General features: G+C 46.5%; 1 protein-coding gene across 5 annotated transcripts in view; it reads right to left on the bottom strand.

The window, feature by feature from the left end:
• Positions 1-552: 552 nt before the first annotated feature.
• Positions 553-15634, bottom strand: part of ACOT11 (acyl-CoA thioesterase 11) — a 37306-nt gene continuing 22224 nt past the window's right edge. For 4 of the 5 annotated variants that reach the window (XM_061567837.1, XM_061567836.1, XM_061567838.1 and 1 more), the window contains 8 exons: positions 15360-15510; positions 14217-14272; positions 8338-8404; positions 6782-6865; positions 6331-6464; positions 5730-5861; positions 4534-4663; positions 553-3861 (listed from right to left, as the gene is read on the bottom strand). In XM_061567837.1, coding sequence (XP_061423821.1) covers positions 3730-3861; positions 4534-4663; positions 5730-5861; positions 6331-6464; positions 6782-6865; positions 8338-8404; positions 14217-14272; positions 15360-15510 — 886 coding nt within the window. In that variant the 3' untranslated portion in view covers positions 553-3729. The remainder of the gene's footprint in view (positions 3862-4533; positions 4664-5729; positions 5862-6330; positions 6465-6781; positions 6866-8337; positions 8405-14216; positions 14273-15359; positions 15511-15634) is intronic. The other variant, XM_061567835.1, reaches the window with a different exon arrangement.

Genomic DNA, 15634 nt, shown 5'->3' with positions numbered 1-15634 from the left:
GCAATCAGCTCCTGCCCCCTACCCTTTTGGCCACGTTTTGCAAATGGGGAAAGTTGGCAATGCCAGTGTTTGACGCGGTCTGGAGTCAACGCTGTGACTCCGTGTGCCGACTTGAGAAAAACACGCCGATACATAACACACCGAGGAGAAAGAGAACATCAAAAACCGGCAACCATATCTCGCAAAGTCTCGCCAGTGCGCCTCCACTTCCGCCGTACGGAGATAGCTAAACATACAAGGGTAGAATCGCCAAGTTACTGAACAAGTAGATTCACAAGAGCCCAATTTACAAGAACACAGAATCAACTTGTCAAAAGGAGACTTTTACTGATGCAAACAAAGCTTTCGTGACTGCAGGGATTCATCTTCTTGGTTCTTTCGGTAAAGTCACGTAGAAGGGAAGTAATAAAATAATAAAAATAAAACATAATAAAATAATTCTCACGACGTTTCGGCCACAACGCAAGCAGCCGTCCTCAGGTGAAACCCAGGTCTGTCGAGGCGACAGCGTCTGAATGAAACAGCACACGATATATATGTTCCAAGCTCGTGTGCTGTTTCATTCAGACGCTGTCGCCTCGACAGACCTGGGTTTCACCTGAGGACGGCTGCTTGCGTTGTGGCCGAAACGTCGTGAGAATTATTTTATTATGTTTTATTTTTATTATTTTATTACTTCCCTTCTATGTGACTTTACCGAAAGAACCAAGAAGATTAAAAAGGTCATTAAGTCTTTGAAGATGTCCATCTGAACTAGGCAGTTGTGTACGTGTGGGATGCAAGCAAGTGTTTACGAGTTCATAAAAACTCAACTGTTACAATGTCTCATTCCCTTCTGGAAAAATATAATCTGTGAGACTTCGTTAAAATATCTTTGAAGGGAATATGGGGATTTCTCCACAATGGTGTGAGAAATATATATTTCATGTTAGTGTTTGCTGAAAATAAGTTCACAACATTTTCTGATGTCATTATAAAGTACCATGTATCTAGAAGGACTTAGAGGTAATGTGCCTGCTTTTAATAACGCGATTTAAATTTCACAAAGATGCGCAATAAATCTCATCATCATTTGTGGAATTTTGTGCAGAAAACAGAGGCAGCACGCCTCTCCACGTCACTCCGAATGCATATTTACAAGAACAGCAAAATGATCCGCATCAAGAAAGCAGGCACGTGTACACGATGCACGGAGGACATCGATAACAAATTAGCGTGAATATTTTTTACACCGTTGCAAATTTTCAAAACCTCAAATTTCTGTACAACAGCCCTGGGCACTGCTGTGGCTAGTGACAGCAAGGCAATACTGAAGCGATGATTCCCTCATAAGGGATAACGTTACGTAACAGTGAATACGTTTAAAAGGTCACATTACAATCAGTGGCTAGATCTGGCTCCATCAAAGTTGTGCGTTCAACATTTTTTTACATTTTAATATCCAGTGTGTGGCAACATATTTTCCTTGACAAAGCACAAGCCTGATTTCATAAAATAATCCACAAGGCGTCAATATACTTAATACACGAACACACAATGCATCCACCGGATTCCCACGCCTATAACATCTCAATAAAAAACACACACAAAAAACAATTAAGCAAAAGTAATTTCTCGACTCTACCGATGGGCATTAGCAAAAAAGGCAATGTTCATATTCTTTGGGTCTTTATATCACGACGATTCAATCGCAACACAAACAATCGTCATCAGGTGAAAAACCTACAAAAAACCTGATAACGATTGCTTGCGTTGCGATCGAAACGTCGTGATATTTGTATTAGTTTTTCTATCTACGTGGCTTTACCGAAAGACCCAAAGAATATGAATTCCTGCAGTCACGAAAGCTTTAAGTCAAGGCTATGTACACTTAACAGACAGTTGGTTTAAAGGCTGCGGTTGTCATCGGGATGAGGTGGCCTGGTGCCTCGCGTTCCCTAGGGTGAATAATTGCTGCCTTAAAAGTACATTACATTATTAAGGCCATCCGGCAGCAGTGGCGAGAGCGAGGCATTGCAGGGATGCACCTTTAGCTATTTCAGTATTAGAAGTGTACATTATATGTCCGAAGTCTTCCGGTCAGGAAGCCGATAGGAGCGGTCATTGAGGATGGACGTGGAGGTAGCTGTGTGTGTGTGTGAATATAAACACAGCCTCTGAACCCATGAACACGTCGCTGAAATCTTAATCACGTTACCTAAAGTGCCTGTGATGGTCTCGCTTGGACAGTCTAAATAAAAAATTAAAACATTATTTATTGTGAACGCTGAAGCTATCGGCAGTTAAAACTTGACAGATTCCCTAAACTGTTATTCAGTCACCTTCATTCTACTTTTGTAAACGTGAAAATATGTTTGTTTATCTTTACCGATTACTACAAAGTGTGTATTTTCACCAGTGATTGCCACGCGGCATGCGGTGTCGTCTGTGGAGGCCGGGTATCAACAACGGTGCGATTGTTGCACGAGCAGGGGACCCTGGAAGAAAGTGGCCCTCTGCTGGATACATTCATGTAGGGGCCAGAGAGCCGAGCAGGGGCCTCTCAATATTTGGGTTATGCATTGCTATAGTAGAACTCCTCTTATCCGTGACCCTAATCCCCACGAATCCTATTATCTGACAAGCCCTTCTATGACACACGATGCCAGGATCCCACACTGTATTGTCAAGGGCCCAACAGACAAAACACTTCAAAGCCTTTCAAGAGAACTAGCACCAGTTATTGCCTTTGACCTGAACAGAAATTGCCATAGTATTGCTAACTTTATTATGATTATTTCATTTTAAAAACCTACGTTCCATTTTGAGGACATACAGAGATGATGTGTAATACAGCACACAAGGGCTCGACTCAGCAAGTGCCTGAGTAAATCCGGCAAGCTGCGATTGTAGCAAGGTCCGAAATGACAGAGAAAATGTATTTACAAAATCTAAGGAAAATGCAGGTGTTCTCCAGTGTTAGCAATGATGTGGGTGTGGCAGCGGTTGCTAGCGATTGCATCATCACTCCCACTACACCAGCCAATCAGTTGCCAGGAAGCAACCAGATGCAACATCGCCATCGTAACGTCGCCCATTGCAACGTGGTCGCCATGACATCATCGCCCGGTGATTTATTGGTTTCCTTTTTTTCACTATGACAATCAACCGTCGGATAGTCCTAACCACCCATAAACTATCTCCTAACTTTACGAAGCTTAATTGTATAAATGTTTTATGGAAACGGGAGTTATGTCAAGTTTTATCTTCTGCAAATTATATAATTGCCTAAGTCGTTCTATACTCAGGCCCCACATCTTGACCTCGTGGTTTCTACCGTGCTCAACTCCAATTATCACCAGCACGCATCACTAACAATTACTAAATCCGCAGGTGGAACTCGTTGCAAATATGAACTGGAGGCACCAAACTCCCCTTGTTTCAAACTGCATGACGTTCATCCAAAAAAAAATTGCACCATGCATTTGTCTGCATCACATTCCACGAGTTGTGGAAGGATCCGGTCTTAAGTAGTCCGTGCCACTGCAACTTCCGGCTGCAATCGCTTCCTCGATTCTATTCACACAAACCACGTTTGAAAACACCCACCGTCGCCATCGTTGGACAAAGACCAGCGACAAGTTCTCTCTCCGTGGAGTCGTGACTTCTGTGTCTGCGAGGTGCTGGGAGTCGGGGGCCTACAACCCGCCGTGCCCCACACACGCCCCGACCCGGACAGACGCACGCCGATCACAGTTTGGAGTTGTTCTCCAGGAAGGTTTTGCAGGCCAGGAAAAGTGCATGGGACTCAACCGAGAGGCCCGCGATGTCCTTGGAAATGTACGGCAGCACGGCCGGTGTGGCTTGGTTGTAATAAGAAATCTGCAACACGAACGGAGAAATAAATACATCAATTTCAAAGCTCATTTCTATTCAATAAAAAAATTACATTCACCCCTGTTTTACCCAGGAAAGCCTCACTTTAGTCTCTTTTTTTAGTAGGGTCCTGCCAACTTTTCTCAGTAAGGAGGCAATGATTGCCATGTGTAATGCCAATTTATTAAATGAATAACAATTACATACGGTTGATTGATATTATGATATTCATGATATAATAAGAGAATCACTTCCGGAGAGATGTTAACATTTGGAATAAATCAGCGTGCAGTGGACAAGGGAGTCCTGGAAAGAATAGACATGGACAAAGTCTCAAGGACACAGAGTCAGGTCAAGAATGGGAAGCTACAATATTCTGGTCAGGTTACATGGGGTGAATGGTGACTCTAACACTCGAAGGTGCTAGGGGAAGGGGAGGACCTTGATCCGAGGGGAGTACAAACAGTGGATGGGATCGAAGCTCAGGTGAAAAGCGACTGCAAGGAGATTTCGTCGAAGGAGAAGGTTGTGTGCCAACAGCCCACAATGCCACAGGACTAGAACAGGAAGCCTGTGAGTGCGTGCTGGGTTTTGGATTTGTATTTTAATAATTGCCGAGCCCCCCATGTCATTAACGTCAAACGGTCAGCAACAAACGGCACGAGTGTGCGAGCGTACCCGAGTCTCGCTGCTGTTGAGCTGCTGCACGATGAAGCCGGCGCACAGAACCTCGCTCCGCGTGAAGTTTGGGGACGGCGGCGCCGCCGGGAGGGTGACGGAGCGGAAGGCGATCACGTACGGGTCCCTGCTAGAGAGCGCCGGACACGGTGAGCAACGAGGAAGCTCCTCGGCGCACGGCAGAAGAAGCCGCGATCGCGTGCGGTCTCGTCAAATGCCCCCCCCCCCCCCCGCCGCCCCCAGGAGGCAACGCCTCACAGGCCGCGGAGCAGAACTTGCACCACGCTGCAGTTTGTACATTCTGATCACAGCTGTGCGAATTGTGGCCGGGATGAGCCACAAATGGGCGCTTTTCAGTCCCACACGGCGATGCGAGAGGGACTCAAGATATAATAATAGGGTTTTTCCCCTTTTTTCTGGCAACAAAACTGAAACCTTTTCCAAGGAATCATGTGTGCATTAACCACAAAACTTGTGGTCAAAATGCAAACAAATACACACTATGATAATATATTGGCATTGTCCTTGAATCTGATTGGTCCACACCAGGGACGGCTTTCTCTTGAACCTCGACCCAATTGGTGCTAGACCAGAGGACGCCAAAAGGGTCTAATGATGATGAGGGACTCAAGATGTTTTGAGTGTGCGATACTGTGTTGTTTATTCGGCACGTGACCATTCAATTATTGATAATTATAATAAAATCGACCTACCATAATAGCACACGTATCAAAATACATATGGAAGAATAAATTACCATTTATACAGATGGTACCTAATTTTAATAAGTTATCTTTACTTCAGCTAATGGAACAAAACAAAAGAAACAAAGAATACAAACAAGACCATACAAAAGGATGGAGGGAGTTTGGGTCAAAGGCCTGTCATGAAGCAGAACAATCGAGAAGAATAAGAAAAGGCCATGATGAATCAACTGTTGGATGAAGGCCTCCCAATGCCCAATCGGTCATGTTGGGCTCTTTGAAACATTCTTCACCATGCTGGACAGTGCTGACTGTGAGCGTTCAAATATCAGTCGCCACGGATGGTAGCCGTGGCTGGGAATTCCGAACCGAGGTCGTAGAACGCCGCGATAACAACTGCACTGACCACCGCGCTGACCACTGAGCTAACACTGTTATTAGGGATTTGTATTTCGCTGCATCGCAGACAACGACGACGCCGACGTTGCTAACCTGGTCTGGCAGGGCTGGCGGCGTGACATGAGCACCACGAAGTCCTGAGGCCTGAGGCCCTTGCGGATGGCCAGACTCTCCACGCTGTAAATGGCATCATCTTCATCCGCCGCCTGGATCAGACTGCATTTCCTGTACAACGGACGCAAACGATTGTTACTAATAGATGCGCGCGCGCATGTTTGTAACGCGAACAGTTTTAGATTTAGATGTCGATTCTCGCGCACGGAATTTTCTCCAGCACTCGATTCAGAATATACATTTATCTCTCTAAGCGTGCATGTACGAGGAGCGGCGGCGGAGTGGTTAGCGCACTGCGCTACGAACCCGGTGACCCGAGTTCAAATCCCACTCACGGCCAACATGGTGACGAATATATCTGAACGGGTCCTGGGCCTCCTCTAGGCCGACTTAGCCTTAAGTGAGTCGCCTGGCACGGCGTGTGTAAACATTGCAAATGGGGAAATACATTTGGTTGGGCGCGGTGCTCGCCAGACCACCCCCTCGTGCACCTTGCTGTCATCGTGCTCACAGCACTTGCCCCGACAGTCTGTTAAGGCTGCACGGGGGTTCTTTGTCTCTATGCATGCGTGGGGCTCACTGGTAGTGCTTGTCCCAGGCGGCGCGGTGCTGCAGATCAGAGAGCAGGAGGAAGGCCTGCTCAGCAGAGACGCAGGCACGCATCTCGATACGGAACGACAGCAGGCCGCCCTCCTCGCAGCTGTACAGCTTGATCTGCACCGTCACGGCAGAGCCGCAGCACAGCGTGTGAGAAATCACACAAGCCGTCACTCGCCGCTCACCCACCAGACACCAATACTCGCTGCTCACCGGTGGCCACGCACCACGCACTCACCAGACGCTCACTCACCAGACGCTCACTCACCAGACGCTCACTCACCAGACGCTCACTCACCAGACGCAACAATCCGTGTGGTTCAATAGAAGGGGTTGCCCTCGGTGCGTGTGATGTGGAATGAGCGGCCGTGGCACGATATATCAGCCATGACTACTTTGTGTTTAGGACAAAAAATCCGAAACGAGCACCTTACCCCATTCTGGACGGAAACGAGCTCCCATGCCCCTCGGCTGGCCAATAGCGTCAGAGCCAAGACGTTGTTGAAGCTCAAGTAGACCTATGTGTAAACGCATACACACACACACACACACGCGCACACACAGAAGCTTACATTACTCAGTACATCCAGAACACATCAAGGAAACCGGTTTTTTTTTCGTATACAGTAACAAAACCCACAACCGCCAACTCGGACAAAGTTTTATTTATCGGACAAAAAAAGGATTGGAACCGGCCACTTTCAGAAGGTAAGAGCCACTCCCTGAGTGGCTCTTACCTTAAAAATCGAGTTCGCTGGAACTGCATAAGGAGCGGACGAAGATGTGCCCACCACTGTTACCCCGCGCGCACAGGAGGGGTGATGTGGCCATTATGCCCCATGAGTTGTGCCTGCCCGTGGAATCCAGTCAAGATCAAGTCCGCCCGTTTAAATCCAATCCAGAACATTCTGAAAAGAACATGAAGAGCAGAGATAAAGATCCTCTGTTTAACCGCACAGCCTATGTGGGGCAAGTGTCGTGACAGCTTGGACAGCACAATCTGTCCGGTGATACGTCTCCCCATTGCTTGTTTAACACAATGTACCTGGCACTTGTTGTAGGGCATGCTGACCTCGGAAAGAGCCTTAAGTTAAATAATAAACCACACCTTGTGTTTGCGGTGGAACGGTACCGTGGTGAAATAGCGAGGCTGCACCTTGTCCTGGGAATCCCAGCCATTGCTAACTTCACCAACTCACACTGACCAGCGTGGTGAAGAGTGGTCAAACAATCCCCCCCCCTCTCATCCCCTTGGGTCAAATAACCACCCTTTAATTGGAATGGCATGAGGAGGCCTTCATCCAGTAGTGGCTTTACAAAGGACGGAAAATAATTTACATTACACATTGTGTAATGGGGAAACTGCGGTGGCGAGATGTTATTTCCCTCACCTGGTATACAGGAGGTCATGGGTTCAATTCCGACCCTGACGCCTGTACATTTGGAGTTTGCATGTTCTCTCCGTGGCCGCGTGGATTTTTAGAACATTTGGCTGCTATAAATTCCCACGTGATAAGCCACTTCGTTGAGTTACCATTTGTGGCCAGGTCACTTCTGAAAAAAAGTTCTACAGCTGAGTGGGCCTTACCTGGTAAAATTACTCATAATACGCTAGGCAGAAAGAACATTTCCCGAATAGTCGCCTAACATACATGTTTTATTTTAATGCCACAGTGTTATTGACGAAGTGTTGAGTTATTTTTCTGAATACTAGTGACTGCAGAGATTCATATTCTTGGTTCTTTTGGTAAAGTCACGTGGAAGGGAAATAATTAAAAAATAATAAAAAATAAATAAATAAAATTCTCACGACGTTTCGGCCACAATGCAAGCAGCCGTCCTCATGTGTTTCTTCCTCAGCTGTTTCTTCACCTGAGGACGGCCGCTTGCGTTGTGGCCGAAACGTCTTGAGAATTTTATTTTATCATGTTTTATTTTTATTATTTTATTATTTCCCTTCTACATGACTTGAACGGTATGGGGTGTGTACCTGGTTGCTGGGGTCCCAGGGAACAGACAGCGGCACTTCGTTCTGCTTGCACGACAAGATGTACTTCCTATGAAGGGCACATTCAAATGGGACAGATTACAACTCATTGAGACGTCTCTAATATTTACTCAAGACAGAACACATTGAGAATCGGCATCTCTTTTGTATCAATGGTCTACTTTATTAGTGTACAATTACGCGATGGGTGTCGCAGCCTTTCCTCGTTTACACCAGGGGGTGAGACAGCAGAATGCACGAGGGAGAAAGGCGGATCGTATCGCTACTCATTCTGTTTAGCGTTCAGCGTCCTTTAACAACTTAACACTTGCTGCGTCGTACCGCCCTCCACACGCCACGAGGTGGAATAACTGCTGCCCCGGCTCAATTACAGGACAGAGTCACGTAGATCCACCCTTGTGACAGAATATACGTGGGTGATGTGCCATCAGCAAGTTATTTTTAACCACACGAAGTGCTCCATATTTAGGAGACGTGCCAAAAGGCACTTTTGCCAAGGGGCCTAAAACTCTTTGGCACTGCACAGGAATCCACAGCGCAGCGTGGAAACACTGCAACTTAAGTTCCTTCCCATCTCAGTCAACCAAATGTATGTAAAAAAATCTTCAGATATCGATAGATAAGGCTAAGATTTTGTTATGGTAATTGTTTGTAAAATTCATGGCCGAGATGCGGGGGGGTGGGGGAAATCCACGGAGCGGTCACTGAATAATGTACGGTGGTGCCACATCTAAACATTCACAGATTTTTTTGGACTGTCAGCAAATTTAAGTAATGCTCTAATGAAATAAAATACTAACTTTTATATGGACAAACGTCTATTTTGTTATGCATAATGCTAAAATGTATATTATTATTATGAGATATAGCTCATAGTAACTTAAATGATTTACAACATCATTATTATTTTTTCCTCCACGCGAGATAATCCTCTGGAAGATGATATCACAGAACTACAACCGAGATCGCTTAAAATGCCGATTATAATTATCCACACTCCGTCATGTCACCAGCTAAAGAGAAGGCTGTTGCATGACAGTGATATGCAGCAAAAGGCTCCGCTTTTCTACAATAAACTTAGAATGTTCTACAATTGACCGGTGAGTACCTCTGTAAAAGAGTATTTTTTTTTTCTTGAAACGTTTCATGTTCTTGGATAATTTGGTGCACCATGAGTGTAACTCTCAGATTAACCGGCACCGTCCATTCCCCATGGATGCCGGATAACAGAGCTTTTGCCACACATGTTAATCTATATATATTAAAGTAAAAAATTGTCTGTTTGTGGCTTTGTTTGTGGGTTTGTGTCTGTTCGCGCGCTTGCGAACGATTTGCCTCTCCAACGGTGGGGTTTATGTAAAGAAAAATATCCAGGTACCAAACCGTACGCCCCGCGGTGAGCAAGTGCTATTCCGCTATTCCTTTTTCACTTCCGTCAACTTTAAATTTGTTTAAGTAGCGATTTAGTGCAATTTTTGTGCGCTTATCTATTTATTTATGACGTATACCCGGCCATACCAACTCACGAGCCTTTGGTGGGGGGGGGCGGCCCATGCCAAGTCGCACACCTTCAGTGGGAGTGAGGGGGACATTTTCTTTCGCGTAAAAAATGGTATAGAAATACACTAAACGCTGAGCTTAAATCTTCACTGTGTGATGTCCCCCCCACCCCGATGCACGCAGTTACTACTATATACAGTCGCTAGATGCTACCACTACAGGCCGTAGATATTGCTGCAGAGCGGCCGGGGAGATCGTGGCTGGGGGGGGGGGGGGTCAGGGGTAGCAGCCCAGCCCCAGCCTGCCAAGGTGCCACCTTGGCCGGCTGGACAATCTAGGCGAGGCCGGAGGCTCTGCACGGGACTAGGCCTCACCACGACACTGTCAGGTGAGTACTTTGTGCTATAGAGTCGATAAATACTGCTACAGAGTCAGCATGTACTACTGTAGTGATAGCAGGTACCACCACAGCAGTATGCACTGAAGTAATCATAGCAGGTACCACCACAGTCAGTATGCACTGCTGTAATCATAGCAGGTGCCACCACAGTCAGTATGCACTGCTGTAATCATAGCAGGTACCACCACAGTATGCACTGCTGCAGTGAAAGCAGGTTTCACCACAGTATGCACTGCTGTAATCATAGCAGGTACCACCACAGTCAGTACGCACTGCTGTTAGATTTTTAAGAGTAGTTTTGAAATATTTTTAAGACTCGGGCGACGCCGGGTACTTCCCGCTGGTTGTCTGAGACAAGCTGACATTGTTCATGCCGAGAGCTGGAATTTAGCCAAGTTAAGTGCAAAACCAAAGGTAGTACTTTCTTTATTTCAATAATAAAATGACACGGCAATAAATACGTTATGACTAAACAACAGTGTACATTGCAGATTTTTAAAGTGCATGCGTTCAAAGCGATATCCTTCAATACATATGTTTACAGTGTCCTAATGGCGGTACTCCGGGGTACCAAATAATCCAAAATGGCCGAGGCAATTAAATATTGTATTTCTGGGACACTATTTTTTCCAAGGGTGTACTTAACTCCGCGACTGGGGTACCAATCAATCCGAATCAGTGCTACTCTGCAATGTCGAAATGCAGCGAGGACGATTGCGCTGAAACCCTAAACGCTCGCAGTACGCACCACAGTGCATCGTGAGTACAGCTCGTCGAGATGAGTCAATTGCCGCATCGCCGACCATCAACAGACTAAAAATGACTGCTTCACGGACATTATGCGAGAGCCGGGGTACTATGGTACCCTGGGGTACCGCCATAAGTCAAAATTTTACCGCCATAAGGTTCACTTGTATACTTATATGGGGGGAAGATATGAGGACCTGAACACATCCCAATCCCAGTTATTCTGACTACTGATGAGACAATGGATGTCGAAACCAGTCCACAGTTAGCTTGTGTTGAACCAAGGCTATTGAGATGATGCACTGCCAGAAGACCACGTGGGCTGGATGGGATGTGGAAAAAAGTACTTTTATATCCACGTATTTTTTTTACGAATATTTATTTGGTGAGCAGTTATCCTGCTCGTGTAAGTTACACAGTTCGGGTTGGGTGGTTTGGGACGCTTAAAATAAATTGGGGATGTTTAGAATAAAATGTGATTTGTTGATAATCTCGATTCTGATTTTGTTGCCAAGGTGTTCTGGCATAGCAAGGTGGCAAAGGGGATTGACCTGGAGGGGTTTTTGAGGAGGGGGTCGTGGAGATTCCAATGGTGTAACAAAAATATTCTGGGCAATGGTGTAAAATATAGTTTAAATTTATACCAAGATAGTCCCTGTTGTCTGAGGCCTGGCAAGCTTGCTTGGAAGGTGAAAGTGTGGTAGGGTTAATTATATTTAAGAGTGTAATTATTTAGGAGTCCAATTTTCGGATCATATCGGGCATCCTGCACAAAACGGGGATGTATTAGGGTCATATTTCACCATTTTTTGCCGTGAGGCAGATAGGATCCGTGTAGGAGAATTGTTATAAAGGCCAAGTGGTGCTGCACTAATGCCACAATACATGTGTCCAAATTCCATCCCATTGCGTGGTCAAAAAGGGAGTTGCAGTTGCAGTAGTCTACAGGCCTCATGGGTTTGTTCCATACAATATTTTAATATAATAAATTATAATAATATTTTAATCTCCCGTAATTGTATTGGTGGGGCCTTTGTTAAATACCCGATTTAACAGTGCTGCGGTACTGTAAGTGAGGTTTCTTTCATTGCTGTTCACTGCGTTTCAAATTTATACATATTTGCAAAAGTGGTGCTTAAGGTATGTACTTACAACAAATAAGATGAACATTATATTACGTAAATATATCTTTCATTGAGTGATGAAGGTAAATAATGATCATCGTAAGAGGACGAACTCACAACAAACGTAACACAATTCTACTCTTGACATTCTGCCTCCAATCGGAGGTGCTGGGGAAGGAAAACAAACTAAAGATAAAAAACAGTTCTAAAGATTGAAAAGTGCATAGCTGTAGTGGCTTTCTCAGAAAAGGTGTGGCATAGGTGTGGCGTTTGCCGCGGGTACAAAATGTACCATTATAATTCATAATAAAAATGTATAATTATGGGTGTTGAGTGTCGTTGATAATTAGTAAAAGTTGCCAGACAACCTCTGATACAGGAGCGAAGCGATTGGTGGGATTGGAATCGGGGGGGTCTGGTGATCGTTAGGGGCGGCGGTTCGCATTGGGTTGCTGGTGGAGTATCTTTGAGGATGGGTCTACAGAGGTTGGGTCACGGTGGTGGGAAGGGGGGTTAAAGTGGGGGGTTAGGTGATGGTATATTTGGTGAGGAGCGTTTTGGTGGTGTCTGGGGTTGAGAGTCGTCGTGTGTGAGGTTCGGAGGGGGGGCACTGCTCGTAGCGTGCCGTCCCGTGAGGACGTCCTCCCGTCGAGTCGACTCGGGAATTGAGTTCTGCGCGAGTCCTCTCCCCGGCTGGGATTTGCAGCCGTGGTTTAGCTCGCTCCGTTTGATGCCCTCTCTCTCTTCTTCCTCTCTCGAGCCGGACAAGCTCGGCGCCGGAAGTGCCCTTTGTCTCGCGGAGATTTCTTTCTCAACATGAGCTCTCCCGTGTCCGGGTGTCCGAGACGTGGACAGGAGGACGGCATCGGCATCGAGGGGGTCCACAGATGCAGGGGGCCGAGGGATGTGTGGCGCGTGGCGGAGCCCTCTACGAGCCGGGCCACGAGCCCGGGAAGTGAGTGCCGTGACGACGACGATGAGGTTTAGAAAGGTGCAGTGCTCTATCATCAACGTTTCTCTCGGAGAAACGCAAGTGGCGCCGTCTGGTGGCGAGCTCCTGTGGTGCGTTTATTTCTCCGTCTGCTTAGTTTCCTCTCTTTCCCAGCTTCCCTCTCTTCGTGGTATCCCCAGATGACCTCGTTGACCTTAGAGGATATTTTTCTTCTCATTATCCATCGTTTCCTCGGGGGAAGGGAATTCCAGACACCCATCTCCTACTGGTAATCCCAGCTTCCTTGAGGCTGGGATTTGATTCCATCTGTCCTGGCGAGGTCCCAGTGTCCGGGGAGAGAGACGTGCGTGGACAAGAAGGCCCTTCCCTCGACCTTGCCTTACTTTGTTCAAGCGAGTGGAACAATAGATGTATGAGGCGAGGATTTCGAAAGCATTCAGCCGATTTGCAAGGAGCCGGGCGACCTTTCCGCTGGGAATAGTCGGATAATGGATTGGGTGCTCGGAGTTCCCCGGATGTCCTGAATGGAAGATGGATGGAGGTGTTTGCTGCTGAACCCTCCGGGAGGCGACACTTGTGTGGGGGTGAAGCTTGAGAGTTCAGCCCGGCCAATTTTCCCAGGGCTCTGTCCGCCATCGCTAAATGGCGCCCGTGCGTAGTTTGTTATCAGGCGGTGGGGCTATTTTTCTTAATGAAACAAATAAAATAATGAAAAAAAAATATTTTTACATAAAAAATTGGATAAATAATTTCTACAGGTATAAAAGGTATCTTGATAGTTATCCTTATCTGGCACAGAGGACTAAGTAAAAAAAAATAGATGTAAGAAGAGTAAAGCGTCAGTGCAGGACAATCGTGGCACAACACCACCGAAAATGTTCGTAAAACCAAACTCAACATCACAATTTGTTTTACAGTCAAGACCATATAACTCTCTACATGGGGGAGAACGTCTTTTTTTCACGACCGGCTGCCCTGGATTCGAAACCAGGACCTCAGCAGTGCCTCTTCGGTGCTCTGACGCAGAATCAGGCCTCTCAGCCGCCTAACCACCTCCTCCACTGCGGACTTGTGCACGTGGATGTCGAAAGAGTTGATGATGTAGTTGATGTCAATCGACTGGCCGGAGAGCTCGTACCTGTCAAGACGAATCTTCTTGCGGGCGATGGCCTCTCTGTAGCGCCGCTCACCGTCCTGCGAGGTGGGACCACATCAATTCATCAGAGAGCAGCAAACGTCACCTTCCTGTTTGTACGTGCGCATGCACAGCCCTTGTTCAATCCACTGCTGGACATGGGCCTCCACAACGGCCCTCCCCAGGTGAGTCACGCAGCGTCGCGACATCACTCGCATCTTCTTGGTTCTTTCGGTAAAGTCACGTAGAAGGGAAGTAATAAAATAATAAAAATAAAACATAATAAAACAATTCTCACGACGTTTCGGCCACAACGCATGGTGTCGTAATTGTACAGTAAACATATAGCAGTATGATACACATTAGGGTGGGTAGAATAATACATAGTGTTATATTAAAATGGATAAGGCAGCAACTGCAGCAGCAGCAGCAAGTGCAGCAGCAGCAAGTGCAGCAGCAGCAGCAAGTGCAGCAGCAGCAGCAACTGCAGCAGCAGCAGCAACTGCAGCAGCAGCAGAAACTGCAGCAGCAGCAGCAACTACTGCAGCAGCAGTAACTACAGCTCCCTTTGATGCTGTTAATCCTGCATAATGCACATGCATATGCAGTACTAATTACATTCCTGCATTTCCAATAAATATGCTAAATTCCTGTTGATATGCAAATTCCATTGTCAATGCGCCCAGCTTATATATATGCTCCAAGCCCGTGTGCTGTTTCATTCAGACTCTGTCGCCTCGGCTGCTTGCGTTGTGGCCGAAACGTCGTGAGAATTGTTTTATTATGTTTTATTTTTATTATTTTATTACTTCCCTTCTACGTGACTTTACCGAAAGAACCAAGAAGATGAATCCCTGCAGTCACGAAAGCTTTAAATCGAAATCACTCGCATCGTTTTACTTCTTGGCCACGTTTGTGTTAAAAACACCTCAACTATGCTAACATAGTCTAGGCCTTTGCTTAACTTTGTTCAAAACTATTTTTTGTTTTGTAACATTGCCCTGAACTGACCCAGGCCCTGGGCCATTCCTGGGCTGGCAAAGTTCAGTTCCAAGTGGCTGATTCATTATGTATGTTGCACTTCTTTCGCACCGTACGGAAAACACCATTTTTTTTTATAAAAACGCAGTGCAAGAGCGATCGTACCCCGGCGTAGGGCTTGATGCGTGGCAGCGTGCGCGCATCGCCGTTGTCGTCCAGCACGACGAACGTCATGAATGCGCTGTTGATGTGGCGTAGAGACGCGGGGCTGCAGTCTCCCTGGCGGTACGCCTCCACACATACCCCCACCTCCATGCTGCAACAACACAGTACACCGCGTTGCATCCCCACACTGCCTAGACACCACACCGGTAACAGGCCGCAACATCACACCGGGTCACACCCCGCACAAGAGAATTCTTGATTAAATAGGAATGAAA

This window comes from Lethenteron reissneri, chromosome 39, assembly GCF_015708825.2.
Source record: "Lethenteron reissneri isolate LAM-NWPU_2019-01 chromosome 39, ASM1570882v1, whole genome shotgun sequence".
NCBI classification, from domain to species: domain Eukaryota; kingdom Metazoa; phylum Chordata; class Hyperoartia; order Petromyzontiformes; family Petromyzontidae; genus Lethenteron; species Lethenteron reissneri.
Note: the sequence above shows the minus strand (reverse complement) of the source record. Positions and strands in the feature narration are given on the sequence as shown.